Here is an 18,466-nt window from a genome sequence, read left to right as displayed (position 1 = left end):
TCTTGATCTGCAGTCAAATGCTCTACCACTGAGCTATGGACCCATGTTGTTTGAATTGTAATTAAGTCATTACTAAACCAATCAGGTTATTAAAAAAATGGAATGCTTTTGGGGCTATTTTCATTTTCAATAAAAATAAAGCCTAATATTTGTCGAGTTCTTTTCATAGAGAGATAATAAGCTATTTTCTCAAGACCAAATAAGTTATTCCAAACAACCCTTGAATGGGTTTATATGAGCTCTTCTCATTCCTTAGTGGAAACATCATTTATGTAAATACAGAAAACTCAAATTACTACAAATACCGGTTAATTGAGCAATACCCATAAAAATTCACACTAGGTGCTAAGTTTGCAAATTTCCTCCTATACAAATACTTTTGAGTTTTGACTTTGCAAACAATGAGAAAACTTGAACTTTAGAAGTAAAAGCTATCAACAAACTTCATCTAATACTGTACTTCATAAATTATTATTTTTTGAAGGGAGACCTTCATACAAGTATCTGAAACATCCACTAAAAAATGCAGTTAAGTGCACGAAATTCTCACCCAATAGAATATGATATACACAATCTTATGTTCGCAAGCAAATAAATTGTTTCCAGGAATTGAATTCAATACCTCCAAGTTACAAGGCAAGAAACTTGCCGCTATGTTGATGCTTAGAAGAACTAAAAGCAGAAAAAAATATTTTATTTCAAAATTTGACAGTGGATAAAGAAGAATACATAACTTTTCACACAAGATGTTCCATGCAAAACCAATGAAATCTTGAGGGGTAAATCTAATTACACTATGATTACACTTCTTTTGTTTTTGAATTCAGCATATTGCAAATAACATAACAGAACTTTATATTTAACCTACTCAAACACTAAAAATAATGACAACAAGACTTATCAGATAAGAAGAAAACTAATAAAATCAAAAGAATGTGAAGAGACTCTCTAGAGAGGAATTACAACTTTAGAGCAGCTATAGCTTCTGGCTTAAAATCAACTCGCAGACCCAATACGCGGCTGATCTCTGCCGGAGTTAATCTCCATGTCATAGGTCCAGAGTTCTCTCCCCAGAAATCTAGAATCTCAGATACCTTTTCGAAATTAAGAATCGTTGCCATTTGAGTAAGACGCGCAAACTTGTCTCTAACAGTTCTCTGTGTCATTATGCCGAAATGGCTTACCAAAGCTCTAGTATCTCTGTCAAGCTGAAGGCCACCAAGCTGACTAAATCTTTTCTGTATCATAATGACTTCAAGCCTTTTCACAATGAAGTCAATAACCAAATGAACAAGATTGTCATAGTTGTTAGCAGTCATCAGTGGCTGCATCCATGCCACGTTTGTCTCGATGGCATGAAGAAGTCTTTGAACCCATGGGTCATTCATTTCATTATCTGCATACTCGGACTCGGAAAGTTCGTAGCTGATTGTTCCTACACTGTCTAAAACTGGTCGTATCCTTGGTGTAATACTTGCTGCAAGTTGTTCTATGCCAGCATTCAAGGCTTGCTTGAAAGCATTGCTGCTTTCTCCCAACTCAGACAAACAAGATTTTACCTTTTCATGATCTGTTGGTGCAGGAAAAACCTGTATAAAGAAAGAAATTGAGTTAGTTAGTGCTTCAATTTAAAATGAAATAAATTCGTTAGGCAAAGCAAACTTCTATAAATAAAAATATGACTAACAGTGTATGACTGAAATATCGTTAAAAAAATTGATCTACCGATTTTCAACATTACTATTTCTAAATGAGAATCAATTTCATGATGAATCACTAGGAATATCAAACTACCTTCTAATGGAACACAACATGCATAAGACAAATGACATACCAATCATATTTACGGATTTAATGAACTTTGTTGTCAAATATAACTGTAAGGTACTAAAAATAACACCGCTAACCTCAGCACACTGTTCTTCTATTTCATACTTCAGCTTCAGAACATATTCACTGCTAACATCCATATTATTTAAAGCTGCTGCAAATTTTGTCCCAGTTTTGTGTACGCCAACACCACCAAAGAACAACTTTTCACCAAGGTTTGGCACCCTTATTTTCTGCTGTAAGGCTTCTTGATACTCATTGATCAATAAATTATTAGCACCACTCAAAACTGCTCTAACAGAACTTACATTCAAAGTGGATATTGCCCTTCGCAAACAACTCTGCAAGACATAGAACACATCATCCACCATAGAAGTGGTAAGGCTATCAGGCACCTGTTCATCAATCCGTATAGCTTTCCTAACATTCTCCACCATAGAGAACCCTTCCAGAATCACATAAAATCCAGTTAAATCTTGTGCAACTTTGCTGAAACTACCAATCTTGAAAGCCTTCGTTGTGCGTAGGACCAATTCGGGGTTCACAAAAGTAAGACCCTTGATTTTTGAAATCATGAACTCCGTATAATCCTCACCTAATTGCACAAGTGAAAGAATTTCCTCCAAGTACAACTCAACATTTCGTGGATCGGGTCCCTCAGCGCCTCCTCCAACCGCTAATAAATTACTGTTCTGTGCACTGGTTTCAGACGACAACTTAGCCAACTTCCTATATTCCATATACTTTTTCAAAATCATAGAGCCTTGCGAATCACATTCCTCTTGCAGCTCACAAATCGCATACACAATCCCATCCTCACCACACAAACCACACAAACCACTCAATATCTCATTATTCTCTTCAATCGCCAACACAATATCCTTAAACAAATTAGTCAAACACAAAACAAAATTAACATTAACATTGCTTCCATTATTTCTCAGTTCCATCAATTGTTCAAACTCGATCCTCGATCTCATCCCAATTACCTTCTTCAAGTACCCAACATAAACATGCAACCCTTCCTCTTCCATCCCTAGTGGTGTATAAAGCTGAATAAACCTCAAAATCTCAGAGTGATCTCTCTGATCTACTGCGACTGAGAGCTTCTTCCTCACAGTCCCTTCGAGCTGCTTCTTAGCACTCATCAACCTCTCCCTCTCCCTTTCATCATTCCCACAATCCTTATACTCAGCATCAATCTTGAGAAAACCCTGCACATACCTGTTAGAAAATATATCATGTTAGAAACAGAGACACAAACAAATGAAAAATATACCTGACTAATTCTGAAAGTTCAAGTGTACAGGAAGAGGGTGGTCTTATATATAAGACTGGTACAAAATCATAGAGTCTGCTTTTTTGGTTACATCATAAAGTAGCTTATAAGCTATTTTTGACCAAAAATAATTTGGTAAATAGACTTATTTCAATAAGCTACGAACTTATAAGCTCGTAATTGATATGCTGCCAGAGCCCAGAGGTAGTTTATGGCTTATAAGGTAGGGGGCACAAGGTTTCGTTTGGCACAACTAATTGATAAACTATCTGGAGACTTGTAAGCTAATTCAAAGCTTATAAGCTAGAAATTGAAAGTTAAGAGACGATAAACTAGATGATTGAATCGAATCTGTTTGTTAAAATTACCTGATAAACTAGCTACTAATAAACCCCAATTTATAAGCTCATACGCTACTTCAATTAACTTATCAAATAAAAGCTTATAAGCTCTTAGGTCTTTGAAATAAGCTCATTTAACAAACAAAATGTGTAACTTATTTTTTAGTCGAATAAGCTAGTCACCTTGATGATGTTTCCAAATTTTACATCTATCATCTAGCTTAATAATTAATCTTACCAAACATTTGATTCAATTAGCTAATTATTACCTTTCAACTTTAGCATCCAAACATAACCATGACGCTGATTAATAACAAATAAAATCCTAACATGAATAAATCAAGAGACTAAAATATTTCCTTATATCAAGAGATATCTCATTCAACCACTAAAACTACGACAATGTGTATTATTTATAAAAATATTTTGTAGAAAAAGATTATTTAGTAGCCGGATGAGATAACTTATCGAATACCTAGCCGCAGATTCGTAATCCTCCGAATCAAGCGCCCTATACACTCCTTCCAAACAATTCCCTCGCTCCACGTTCGCGTCAATCCTTAACAGCGTGGATCTCACGCGCGACTGAGCGAGATCTAGCTCACGCACCTTCCTGCTGACGTCATCAGCGAGATCACAAGTGGAGGAAACATTGTTAAGCATGTAATGAGAGTCTGATTTAACAATGTTGAGAACTTCTGAAGATCGTTGAAGATGTAGAAGGTGTTCGTGAAGATTGTTACGCTGTGATAAGAGATCATCGAGTTCAATATCTAAGGTTCTTTGGTGTGCGATGCACTCGTGAAGAAAGCGCGTCATTGTTCCTACTTCGGTTAGAGATCGCACGTATTCTACGGCCACCGGAGTGCCACAATTAATGGCGGCAATTGGGGATGAAACGGTGTCGTTTTCCCTATACATCATGGTGTTCAGTTTAGAAACTCACTGTTTCAGAATTGGCGACAAAGAAAGAAGAAAAGAGTTTTAAGTTAGAGTTCCTTTTTTAATATTCGAATAAATACTCATTTTATTCTCCCTTATTTATCAACTTTACCAATTTAGTCTTTTAATAAAGAAAATATCGAAAATAGTTCCAAAATTTTTAAATGTAAGTCAGATAAGTTCTTTTGTGTCAAATTAGTCATTATTAAATATTATAAGATATGCTAAAATGATTAATTTGACCCACATTTAAAATTTTGGGAACCATAATAGGTTTTTTTTCTTTTGAATAACTAAACTGATAAATTCAAAAAATATGATGGACTAAATGAGTGTTTACTCTTAATATAATTGAAATTCTCTTACCATATAATGTAATAAGAAAACTTGTGTAGATATATCATTTTTATTGTTTCAATTTAATACTACAAGACCAACATGACATCAGGACAGTTACCAATGTAAAAGCAATTAATTCATTAGCCAAAAAATACGAGGAATACCTTTTATAGTACCAAAAAATCTAATACTATAAATAAGTCGTTTTATTGAGCATTTTGTGTTTTCCGATAATAGAGAGATTTTACATTGTTTAGTATCCAAATTTAGCAAAACAACTATATTAGTTTTCTTTTTTTTTTTCTTCAATTAAGTTGGCTATTTGATTGTCTATAAATTGTTTTTTCTCGAAATAATTTTATAACTTAAGGTTCATTTTCTTCATAGTGCAATTTTTTAAGAGAAAAATGTAGAAGCTTTGTAATTTGTATATATTTTTATATTGAAAATTCAAATAAGAATCATAATATTTCCATTTTGGTTTTTGAAAAATTGTTTTCTCCACTAGAATTTTTGTAGAATATATTTGGTCTAAAATTATGTGTATTTACCAATACGACATTAGTTTAGCAGTATAAAACCGGCTAAATTCTCAAGATAATAAAAAGGTTAAAAATTCAATTCATGTTAATAATATTTATCAGAAGTAACAACCACAAATCTTAAAAAGGATTAGTTCCTTACAATAAAGTAAGAAGAAAATACAATTAGTAGTACAAAAAAAATGTAATTAGGTTAACTTAAATTTGAGATAAAAAATCTTGAGTATGGGTGTATAGAGGTTGAAAACTTTAAAACGACATCGTTTGAAAACCTTTTTTCAATAATCACCACTGATTTTCTTTAAACAAAATGAACGGTACAGATGAACTCAAATTCCCATGTTAAAAAAATTCCAAGTTGAGAACTTCAATGCCAAAATCGAAGTTAAAAAAAAAAATGGCGGCGAATGCTACTCTATCTCTTTGTTTCAATTATTCATTCTTAAACAACAAACCCCAATTCGTAACTTCATCAAAACGATGCGTTTCATTCTCACCACTTCCCATTGTGTTAAGGTCTAATACTAGGGTTTACACAGCTTTGTCAACAGAACACGTAAACGACGACGTTTCAGAAAATGAAGAACAATGGATGAAGCCAAAAGCTACAGAAGTTTACGTTTTTAACCTTCCTAGAAAAATCGACTCTGAATATCTACTTGATTTGTTCAAGCCTCACGGAAACGTTTTATATGTAGAGGTTTATTTCTATTTTTCTCTATTTTTTTTATTTAAATTTGATTATTTAATGTTGTATAAGATGTGTTTGATTTAGCTAGAATAGATTAATAGAAGATTATAAGCTAATTGAAAAAAAGTACAAGTGTTTGATAAGATTGAGTTATTAGAATAGATTAAGCACATGATATGAGTCATAATTCACATGGAAGTGACTTGTACTTTTTACAAGAAGATTTTGAGAGATTTTATCTTAGTCCTTTTTTAGGACTGTTTCTAAATTTCTAGGTACGTTAATTATGTTATTACCAAAATACCCTCAGTGTTTACCTTGCAGGGGAGAGATAAAATGAGTAAGGCATAATAATAACAGTAGTTTTGTAAAAAATAAGCTTAATTGTTGACAAGTTTAATGAAACTAATCACGATAACTTGATGTATGATGATGCATCGGATCGGTGCACAAGACTCCTACCTATTGGGATATGAGGAGAGTAATGTATGCAGTCTTAGCCTTACAACAATTGAAGAAGTTGTTAATATGAACGCATAAGTCAACTCATGGACTTATAAACTCATTTGCCAAATATAACCAACATACTTATTTTTGGTCAAATAAGGTTCTGTTTTGGTATGGTGATTTTGTCAAAATAAGTTAGCACAATTTATATTTATTTGTGTTGAAGCTTTTTCATTGTCAAACTAGATAGGATAATTTTAAGAGTATTCTCATAAAGCACTGGTTTACTATTATATATATAATATGTACCATAGAGGCTTGTAGCTTTTTGTTATCTCTATTCACTTATTTTTATTGCTGAACTAGATTTGCAATTGTTTTAAAGTTTTCATCATTGAATCAGCAATTCAGTATGATGAAATCCGAAACAGAGTGCTTTGTGTTTATGAAAGGGTTTAAATTGTGGTTGCACTTTCCTGCAATTGCAGTAAACACAATTTAATCACAACCTCAATTGAAAACAGTGCTTACTTATGGTTTTCTGGGAGGTTGAGACCAGTGAAATTGGCCCATTTTTATTAGTCAAATTCATTCTTGAAAAGGACCAATTTGATTGGGTTTTACACTCTCAACGACTAAAATGACATTATTTTCCTATGAGAAACCATCACAAGCCTTTGTGTTTATGCTTAATTGCTCTGCTGCAGGTTTGCCGAAATGCCGAGACTGGTGAAAGTAAAGGGTGCGCTTATGTAACACTGGAATCTATTAACTCAGCAAGAAACGCAGTTTCCGCATTGGATGGATTGGTTAGTATGAAACTTGCCTCCCTACTTGTATTTGATTATTGTTGCCTGGATATTTGATCTGAAACCTTGGTTTTTTCTTTCTTCACAACTGAAGGATGTTGGTGGGCGCGAAATGCGGGTTAGATTTTCAGTTGAAATGAATCGTAGAGGGAAGAATCGTAAGACAATGAACTCTTCTCCAAAGAAAGTTATATACTACGAATCTCCGTATCAGTTGTATGTTGGGAATCTTCCTAAGCATGTTAGGCCTGAAGAATTAAGACATCTCTTTGTTAGATTTGGTACCGTGGCTAGTTTAAGGATATTTATTGACAAGAAGGAGGAAATATCTCGAGTCTATGCATTTGTCTCTTTCCTTTCAGAGAGAGAACGCGACGCAGCAATGTCCATTAATGGAATAGTAAAATCTGCTTCTGCCACTTTTTAATGTTGTGCTTCTTAGTTTAGGTCACTTGTGTCTGGTGCTAAATCTGGTCTTTCTTGCAGGCATTCGGCGGTCGTACACTTGTGCTTAGACAAGGGGGTGGAAAAGTCTGAAACTTAAACTGCAACTTCAGTATCAGTGTAGAGATGGCTGCAATTTTTGGTTGTTTCAGCAAGAAGAAGCTCTCTGCTCTCTATGTATTGCCGAGATTGATTTGAGGACCTTCCATAACTTGAATATGTAAGCGGAAAGTAGAGATGACCTACTATGGAAGTTCCATCAATATTTGGATTCATATCCTTTATCTTTGTTGTAAAATCAGCAAAAGCAAAGTGCTCTTTTTGGAACATGATTTTCTTAGAAGTATTAAGCTTTTATGGTTAATGACAAAGTAAGTATTAAATTTGGTATGTACTATGTAGTGTTTGTCCTGAAAAGTTTGTGTCACTATTCAGCCTTAAAAATATTATATCAGCAAACTCTGTAGTAAATGTACATGAGTGCAAACATCTGTGCCCAGCTTTGTGTTGTCTATCTATAAATCTATGCTATGATATGGTTACACATCCTACATTATTTTGGGCACTTACACCCACATTTTTTTACACATTGTTGTTTCCGAATCAAAATGTTTATGAAATAGTTATACAAAAAGGTGTTGAAGAATGAGAATATCATTTTTCATCTGGGGCCCAGAACCCTGCTTGAATCCTAAATGTTATGGAAAGTATAAATCATATGCACAGTATATAACCTATAACCTCTTCTCTTTTCAGTGATTATTTGGGGTTCCTGTGATACAACCTGCATTATTTGTAAGTTAATTACACATCATTTTGTGGAAAGTCACGAACACAATCAAGTTGACACAAATACCAGAACAATAATACTACAATTTTCTTATTAATTAAAATCACAAACTATAAATTAAAATAAAAAGACTGAAGTATACAAATAGTATATCTTAATTTCACAAATAATATACAAATACTACATTTTTCTTGTCTCTATCAGTTCTGTGGTTGATGCTGAAATGACTTTACTATAGCCCTGGCAATAAAATCAGCAATACCAATGTTGCATTCTATATTGCTGTGTTGGTAATTTCTGTAATACAATCAGCAATATCAATGTTCCATATAGCTCTGGCTTGATCTCTTATCCCTCTTAAAAAATATAAATTATCATCCTCAACAATTCTGAGTTCCTGAATGATATGTAACAATGGCATTCAAACCATATGTTCTAGAGGAATGTATGTCAGATTCCTAAACAAACAAATAGTTAAAACATAGGAAGCAAAACAATGCAGGGCACTGGAAAATAACTAATAAGAATGCATAAGTCACATAGTTGAGTATTACATGCTGCAGGTATGCTTACAGATTGTAAGACACGAAATATTTAAAATGCTCTCGACTTGGCTTGTATCTTCCGAATCAAGTAGTTCTCCAAACCAATGCCAGCATCAACTATTCTAGTATGACCTTTTATTTCAATCTTAAGAATTTCATCAATAGCCTCACTGATTTTCTGACCCTCATCTTCACATATCATCCGTATTACGTTCATCCAAGTATCCGTATGAGGAGCTTCCCCATGCTCTAGTGACTTTGTGAGAACTCCACAAGCTTCCTCAATCCTACCAACATTGCAGAAACCCTTCACTAACGCATGGATAACAGCAAAATGTGGAGAAAAACCTTTGCCCAGCATGTCCTCCATATATTTTTTCGCCTCATCAAACATTCCCATGTCACACAAACCACTAACCAAAGTACGATACGACACGAGATTAGGCAAGCAACCATTCACGTGCATATCATCAATAACTTTACCAGCATCGTGAGCTCGCCCTTCTCTACAGAACCCCAAAATAACTGTATTGTAATGAAGTATATCAGGATTACACCCTTTAACCTTCATCCTGCAAAGAAGCTTGTAAGCCTCTCTAAGCTTCTTCTTCCTACACAAACTATTCAACAAAGTTGTATAAGTCAAAGAATCAGGAACAAACCCTTTGTTCAACATATCCTCCAACAAATCAACAGCACCATTCACTTGATTCCTCCTACACAACGCCTGCATCAAAATCCGGTAAGACTCGATATCCGGAAGAACATCTCTCTTAAACATTTTATTGAACAGCATATATGCAATACTAACATCCCCATTCAAACAAAAAGCCCTCATCAAAACATTATAAGACCTAGTATTCGCTACAACCCCATGTTTATGAGCATCCCTAAACAAATCAAAAGCAGGCCTAACATAGTTCCTATGCGAAACAAGAATCTCAAGAATGCAGTTAAGGTGTTTGGTTAAAGGTTTGAGATTGAATTGCATCATGGTGTAAAACATTTTGAGTGCTTTTTCAGGTAAATCAGCTTCACCATAGACTCTGATCAAGTAAGTGAAAAGGGTATGTGTGATTTTGTAAGAAGGGTCATTTTTCAAGCGAATTATGATTTGATCAAGGAGAGTGAAGTTTTTGGAGCGACCCAATTTGAGAACAAGGATAAGGTAAGTGGAATAAGTGTGTCTGAAATTGGGAACAGTTGAAGCATAGTCAAATATTTGTTTTGCAAGAAGAGGATCTTGTTGTGAGGCAATGAGTTTTTGAACTCTGGTTGGTGACCCAATTGGGGAAATTGAAGTGTCGTGATTTGGGGAATGAAAAGATTGAAGCTTTTGGGTTTGAAAGTGATGGGTTGGTAATGGTGATGTGATATGGTGTGAAGTGAAGGTTATTAGGGTTTTTGAGTAGTGGAGAAATTGTCTGTGCATTTTTCAGAGTTCAGAATCAAAAATGGGATAACAGTGTTAATTGTGAGATATGATGATTTCAGAAGCTATATTCTCAACTTTCCATTTCATATGAAATAATCTCAAAATCAATATGTAAACATGTTCACAGAGTGAGGTTGAGGGTGGAGATGTTAGAGGCCTCAACAATTTTTAAGGAATCTAATATTTCACATTTTTTATCTAAATAAATTAATTAGAATTTGAATTCAATAATACACATGTTCCAATGAGAATCTTAATTATTGAAAAATTTAAGAATCACATAAAAATTTTATTAGTTTAACAACATATATCTTAGACATGTTCATATATCTAGGAATGACTTCTATCTAAGAGACTTCGGTTGTCTGTGTAAAATTAGAGACCAATAGACATTTAAGTAGATGTTGATTTTTTCACAACTTCTGTCAACTTTTTAGAGTATATATGTTCTATCTTTATCATGTTAATGTTTCATTTCCATGATTAATAAATCATGAAATCTAATTTCCATGATTAATAAAGTATAAATTCAAATGTTGCTTTCACAAGCAATAGGTAAAAGTGAAAATTATGTCATAATATCATTAAGTCATTTTGTTTACATTTATATTTAGTGTTTTTTTGGTACATTGAGAAATAAAGAAAGACAAAGGAATAAACGCTAGAATAAAGGATTCAGATCCAATTCAAGATAGTTTCTACACTAGAGTGGAGCAGTGTTCAAAATTTTCAGATTCGTAGGCAAATGAGAGCCTATTTTTACCAAGAAATTAGCCACTTTGGTAGTCTCCCTTGCGACATGTTTGACTTCAACAATTCAATTATGTGATATTCAAGCGCGAATTTTAGAGACTACATGTAAAATATGACTAACACAAATCTAGACTCCTTCTCATATAACTTGCACTACTTCAAGACAATCACTTTCAAGAATGATATTCCTATAACATATGTTTCAAGTCAAATTCAAACATTGCTTCCTAGTCAAGAGTTCTACTAAGATAGGTGCTTCTATGTCGAAATTCGCCAAATACCCTAACAACCATCGTCCCTCAACGTCACGAATAGCTCCACCCTCTCCAATTATATTTTGGCCTCTAATGTAGCTAACATTTACATTTAGCTTTACTTAGCCTGTTACGAGGCAAGACCAACGGACCCATGACACATCAGCCTCAAGAATCACAAAATGCCTTACATTGTGCCAATCATACTAGTCCTAATGGGTACCACGAGCAATAAAATAGATACCCAAATATTGTTGCCTAAAAAGAATAGCGAAAAAGGAAAGAAAAGAAGTGAGAACAAAGACAAATATATTGGATTCCAACATGGTAAAAAAGATGAAATGACTTTATTGATTGAAAATGAATATATTGATTGATTGATAACAATGAATAACAGCCTTATATAGGAAATAAATTAAAAGAGGAAACCTAACTAACCAACTAATTAACATAATAACAGAAAACTAAAACTGGTCAAGGGGCTTCATATAACAATAGCCTAATAGCGCAATACAATAAAACTCAATACCCTCCCTCAACTTGGCCAGCATATGACAAAATAAGCTTTGTTCCAAAGCCTTTGTAAACAAATCAGCCACATGTTATAAGCAATAAGATAAAAAGATTGTACTTTAAGTATTCACGAGTAATATGACAATCAATATCAAAGTGTTTCGTACGTTCATGAAAAACCGAAGTTGCAGCGATATACCTTGTGGATTGGCTATCACAATAAAGGGTTGCTGGCCTTTTAAAAGGCACATAGAAATCAATTAGTAAGTATGTAAGCAATTGTACTTCACAAGAAGTAAAAGCAAGGGCTCTCTATATTCAGCTTTGGAGGAGGACCTCGAAACTGTATTTTGTTTCTTGAATTTCCAAGAAACCAAAGATGTGCCCAAGAATATACCAAATCCAGATATGGATCGTCTAGTGTTTAGGCAATTAGCCCAATAAAAATCAACTGAATGTAGATATGAGTTGTTAGCATATGTTTATGTTTTCAGTTTTAATTTATTTTCTAAAATCTGTTTTTGTTGGTGTTTAATTAGATAATAGTATAATAATAATATATTTAAAATTTGAAGTAGAAAATTATTAAATAATGTTAGTTAATATTGTAAATTTTTTAGAACTATTTGATGTAAATCGATTTAATTAGCCCGACTGAATTAAATATTTGGTCCAAAATAATAATATTAATACAACTTTATAAGAACATGAGAAATGAGTGATATTAATACAAATACAATTTTGTTAGTTTGAAGTTACCTTATTGAATTGTAGTCTAACTTCCAGCACTGATTAACCTCAACAAAATTAATTGTGTAGGGCCTAGTGGAACCTATCTATTTGATTTAAGCATTCTTAGTTTTTTGATGGCTTGTTATTTAGGATTATTACAATTTAGTAGGATTCTTCTGAAGTTTGGATTTTACTGTTTTTATATGTTTTATGGGCTGAATGCATACAAGGCCATAGTTAAATAGCTACGTTGTATCATTTATTATTCATTTGAATTATTTATATTTCAATTTAAAAAAATTAATAATAATTAAATATGATGATAAATTATGACAATGTAAAAATTATTGTATGTAATGGTACATACATCATGTTTCTCATAAAAACATTTATTTTCACAAATTCAAATTTCCGAAATAACCCATGCATATATTTACCCATCTTAGACTTTATTAGGTGAGAGCCTTATGCATAGAGTTTTATTTTTTTGGAAAATAATATATCCTCTATCTGCGAGAAAGTGATACATGTCACCAAATATAACTTTGTTCATTTTTTCATGTGTATAAAGATTTAATAGAAGATATATTATTACTCCTATTTTTTTTTATTTTTTTGAGCTTGGAAAACATTTGGCCCACTTGCAAATTTTTGCAATTGAATATAGTTTTTTGGTATCCTGAATATTCTAAAAAATGTTACAACATTTCTATAAAAAATATAGCTATCCAAATTTTTACATTCTTCACGACTCACAACTAAGATATGGCTGAAAATGATTTTACATAATCATTTCCCTTGAACATTATATTCTAATAATTTATCAGTGACATTTAAGTGAGATACTATACCCCTAAAATGTTTAACATTCTCTAGGAACCAAATATTATCTAAAAGTAGCAAATGTTTAATGTATAAAAACGGTGTATGAGACATGTTCTAACCAGGTGTTATACACACAAAGTGACACAACATGGTCCAAACAAAATCAAACGTTTGTAAAATTCATGTGAAAACACATAAGCACTTATTAGCACATATTTCATTTTTTGCATGCACAAACTTTTCATTTTCTATGTCTAAAGTTTATCCATATGTCGGCCAAAGACTTCAAACTTAGCCACATATTATTAAGCTCTTCTTCATTCTTCTCCACTTTTGTTCTCTTTTGGTTAATTTTACTTCACATCTTAAAGGGTCTAAAAAGATAAATAAATTTATTCATTTTGTTCTAAAATAAAAATTGAATAGAACCTACATAAGTAGATGGTGAACTTTATTAGAGATTTGACTATGACATTATTAACATGAAGTGTATAGTGATGCTTGTGTATGAAGAAATTGTGTGAGGAACTTGACTAGATTAAGCTTCAAGAGAACCTTTTTTTTTGTATAAATAAATGCAACTTAATTTTTTGATATATTTTTGGTATATACATTTTTAATGTTAATTTTTATATGTCCTCTTAATTATTTTGCATTTCCATTTAAAAGGATAAAAGCAAATGAAAAAAGAAGCTGAAATGAGGGAAGGGAAAGACACTGAAACTAAGTCATATATACAAAAAGGAAAAGCAAAAGACAGTGGCAAAAACTAAAGCAGTGATCAATGATCAATCTAAATAAATAAGAAACTGGGGTCATGTACTTTAGTTTGAAAGTGACCCAATTCTAACTCTCCTTTATACCTTTTTTTGGTCCATATAATGTTATGAAAATTTGTTAGGAATGTAATTCCGGATTTGGGTATAATAAGTTATACAATAAAAAGGAATATATAAAATAGAAAACCCATGATTGAAATAATATTTTTTACATCGTCATTACATTATTCACCATTTAGTTTTAATTATTATTGACTATTAAATAAAAATAATTTAAATGAATGATATATGGTCTACTAAAATGTGCATAAATTTTTAACTGACAATTCATATTATATATATATATTATACCCTTATTATTATTCTAATATAAAAAATATCATTTTATTACTCTTTGTAATGATTAAAAAACTTGGTGTTTTAAATCTTCTAGAGCTTAATTGATAAAAAACTCTCAAGTACTTATCCAAAGGAACTAAATACTTTGATTTATTAACTATACCATATTTCAACCTAAACAAAAGAATATTGTTTTGAAGATTAAAATAAGATAGCCCTTAGTGTCCTATGCATTTTCCTTTCCTCCACTTTATTCTCCTATTCACTATACCTTTAACAATTAACACCCTCACCAAACCCCACTCTTTCATTTTCTATCTCTTTCAAACTCCATAATCATTCACACACAAACACAAACACAAACCCTTTAACTAGAGATCAAAATCTTCCTCCCATGGCAGAAAATCACCACCTTCCTCCTCTTCCTCCTACTCCTCCTCCTCAAACACAAGCTCCACCACTCATATACCAACATCATCTTCCTCCAGAAAAACCCATGGCTAAAGGAAAACCTTCTCACTATACAAAAACTTCTTCAACAAAACGTTCAATATGCACTTTTATCACCATTTTACTCCTCTTAGCTGGTATCACTCTTCTTGTCCTATGGCTTGTGTACCGTCCTCACAAACCAAGGTTCACGGTGGTCGGCGCCGCCGTATACAGCATGAACACAACCACCTTACCACTCATGTCCACCACCATGCAGTTCACCATCCTCATAAGGAACCCAAACAAGCGTACCTCTATTTACTATGACAGGTTCATTCTATGCATGTGTCCTCATGAATGTTTTTTATGTCTTTGTTTTCATTTTTCACTTCAACTTAATACATCACACTTCATAGTTGTATAACATTTTTTATATTAAAAAGTAATAGAGAAATGAAACCTAACTCTATTTTCCTAAAAAGGGTATTGTATAAATTTGATATTTAAAATTGACATACATCATAAAAACAAGACCTATCAAAATGAGTTGAGTATATCATACTAGTTTTTTTTTGTATTACCAAAAGTATCATTTCATTTCTTCGATAAAAACTAATCTCTTTTGAGATGTGTGACTACTCCTTCAAACACGTATCAGTCATATGAATCGAAATCTATAGTGGACCAATAGATCAAAGCATGAAAAGATATAAGTTAGATATTAAATTTTAACATTTTAAAGCCAAATAACCTATTTTGATATATTCTCTACTTCAAATTTTCAAAGAATGGAGTTTAAAATCTATGCATAAAGTTTTTTATACTTCAGTCAATCATCTACAATTGAGTTTTATTATTTTTGTTTAAGAGTTAATGATAATTAATAAATCAATAATGAATGATGGATAATTTGCTGACAGTGAAAAACACTTATACTTCGGTGTATATATATTAAATCCAGATATTATATTTGATGTATAATAATTATTATTGATGATATTATGTACTTTTACTATGTTAGGTTCTCTGCCTTTGTGTCCTATAGGAACCAAGCCATAACACCAAAGATTATGCTGCCACCATTATACTTGGAGAAGCATAGCACCGTGTCGTTGTCTCCGGTGATCGGCGGCACACCGGTGCCGGTGTCAGTGGAGGTGTCAAATGGGTTGATGGTGGATGAGGCTTATGGGGTGGTGGGTTTGAAACTTGTTTTTTTGGGTAGGTTGAGGTGGAAGGTTGGGGCTATAAGAACTTCACATTATGGACTCTATGTGAAATGTGATATGTTAATTGGTTTGAAGAAAGGTTTTGTGGGTCAAGTTCCTCTTCTTGGTGCTCCACCTTGCAAGGTAGATGTATGAAAAATGAAGGAAAACATTGATGATTAAGTGTAATAATGTAAACAATGTTTTGGTTTCTTTTCTTTCTCTATTTTAATATTCTTGCTTCTTTTGGATCCACCAATTATATATAATATCAAAGTTTGCAATTTTCTAGAGACTTGTTTTTGCATTCACTATGTATATGGTAGAGACAAAAGAATTTCTTATAACATCTCATCTCACACATTATTTTATAATTACAATTCCCCATAAAATAAGAACAACATTTATTTTTTCCCACAATGACAAATATCATTCTTATTCTTGTTTGGGTCCCACATTATTTACTTTTTTCTCACGACATCTATCTCTCTCCTCACTTTTCTTTAGTTAAGAACAACAAAAAATTATTCTTATTTAAGAACAAAAGTCAAAAAATAAGAACAATAAAGTAAAAAATATTTCTATTTAGTTGTGGTTGTTCTTAGTTTACTATATTATGAGTGATTAAGGTTTCTATTTGTCTACCCTTGCATCAAATTCTGTGAGTGCAGATTATGATATATTCATGCCTGACCTTGACATTTTTTGTACCAAAAAATGGGAATTTAATTTATCAAGAAATTTTAGTACCAAAGTTTAAATAAAAATGAGAGTCTTTGTGCACAAGGTTTTTTATCTGGGCCCAATACTCCAGGTTGGCCCTTAAATATATTTGGATTGAAATAATATTTTCATAATCTTTATGCCCATCCTTTTAGTACTCACTTTATAATCATTGATTACTTATTATTATTATTATTTTAAAATCAAATATATTTTTATGAATAATTATAAAATAGATGTGAAATGGGCATGAAATAAGAGTATTGAAAAAATGATCACTAATCAATAATGAATGATAAATTAGAAGACAATTGATGGTGGGTATAGCATCTATGAAGTTTCCCACAATAGGAGTTTGATTTATGAGTGAAAACTAGTGCTCAAGGTATAGGATTCTAGCCTTTTGTTATGTTAGTGGATATTTTGATTGACTAATATTTAGTGGAATGAAGAACAATTAGGTAAAGTTGAAGGGAATCACTTTTGGATGTAAATATTTAACACATTCCACCACAATCACTTTAATAAAAAATACATAAAGAATTCTTTTACATCATCCACCATTTATTTATTGATCACAATCGAAAATCGAAAAAACGAAAGTACATAGACATAAAGTTAAACATAAGTAGTAGAATGTTCCAATGACATAATGCAACATATCTACTTGAAGAACTCCATAACACAAAACATACGTACATAGCATTCATATCTAATGCCACTAAATCCAGCTCTAATGGCTAATTCCATGTATTCTTTGTCACTTCTCTCTTTCCCTCTTGGAGATTGAGCCATTAACAAAATATCAGTTTGTGAAATAGCTTTCCAAGCAGCATTATTCTCAGGCATAACACCAAGAAGTGCTTCCACCACAATCACTTTTCCATCATCAGGAATAGCTTCATAGCACTTCTTTAACAACTTCAAGCACTCATCATCACTCCAACATTGAAGTATCCACTACATTATTTACTCATCATCATATATAATAATAATAAGGTTAGTGCCAATTAGCCCAATAACGAGATGTGTCAAGGCCAGTGCCAATCGACCCAGTAGTAAAACATTCCAAGGCTAAGCCATCAACCCTAGTGATCCAATCGGTAGTGCCATATGGGCACTGCCACTAGTCAGGGCCATCCAGGCTCATTTAGTTGGTCGTGCCAAGACCAAGTCATTCGAGTCAGTAATGACATCTAGGCTCAATCAGCAGTTGGTGTCATAATCTAGGAGAGGTTGCTTCAACAACAAGCAAGCAAATTTTATGATAATTAATAAATGGAAAGCTCCATTTTCATAATTACTCCATTTTTATCACCCTAAATACAAAGTTGCTCTAAATTTCAATGGAAAGCTAAGAGTCTTATGATTAGAAATGAATTTCTCATTATTATATTTGATAAAATTTCATTGAAAATTTAATACTGTTACACTCACCTTCATAAATATGGCATCTCCTTTAGGCACACTTTGA

General features: G+C 32.5%; 2 protein-coding genes and 1 pseudogene across 2 annotated transcripts; 1 reads left to right on the top strand and 2 right to left on the bottom strand.

Moving 5' to 3' along the window:
• Positions 1-820: 820 nt before the first annotated feature.
• Positions 821-10,584, bottom strand: LOC109341798 (annotated as a pseudogene).
• Positions 10,585-14,877: 4,293 nt separating this feature from the next.
• LOC109341796 (NDR1/HIN1-like protein 12) lies at positions 14,878-16,566 on the top strand. The gene is made up of 2 exons (XM_019579766.1): positions 14,878-15,391; positions 16,083-16,566. The coding sequence occupies exons 1-2, from the start codon at positions 15,024-15,026 to the stop codon at positions 16,423-16,425; spliced, it is 711 nt and encodes a 236-aa protein (XP_019435311.1). The 5' UTR covers positions 14,878-15,023; the 3' UTR covers positions 16,426-16,566.
• A 947-nt stretch (positions 16,567-17,513) lies between these two features.
• On the bottom strand, positions 17,514-18,460 carry LOC109341797 (anthranilate N-methyltransferase-like). Its single transcript, XM_019579767.1, has 2 exons — positions 18,430-18,460; positions 17,514-17,952 (listed from the first exon to the last, which is right to left on the bottom strand). Exons 1-2 carry the CDS (start codon positions 18,433-18,435, stop codon positions 17,656-17,658), a joined length of 303 nt encoding a protein of 100 aa, XP_019435312.1. The 5' UTR covers positions 18,436-18,460; the 3' UTR covers positions 17,514-17,655.
• Between the last annotated feature and the right edge of the window lie 6 nt (positions 18,461-18,466).

This window comes from Lupinus angustifolius, unplaced genomic scaffold (genome assembly GCF_001865875.1).
Source record: "Lupinus angustifolius cultivar Tanjil unplaced genomic scaffold, LupAngTanjil_v1.0 Scaffold_668, whole genome shotgun sequence".
Lineage (NCBI taxonomy): Eukaryota > Viridiplantae > Streptophyta > Magnoliopsida > Fabales > Fabaceae > Lupinus > Lupinus angustifolius.
This window is presented reverse-complemented; position numbering and strand designations above follow the sequence as displayed.

Coding starts and splice junctions, on each gene's coding strand:
- LOC109341796 (XM_019579766.1), top strand. CDS start 15,024: ATGGCAGAAAATCACCACCTTCCTCCTCTTCCTCCTACTCCTCCTCCT. Junction 15,392..16,082: donor ACCTCTATTTACTATGACAG/GTTCATTCTATG, acceptor TTACTATGTTAG/GTTCTCTGCCTTTGTGTCCT.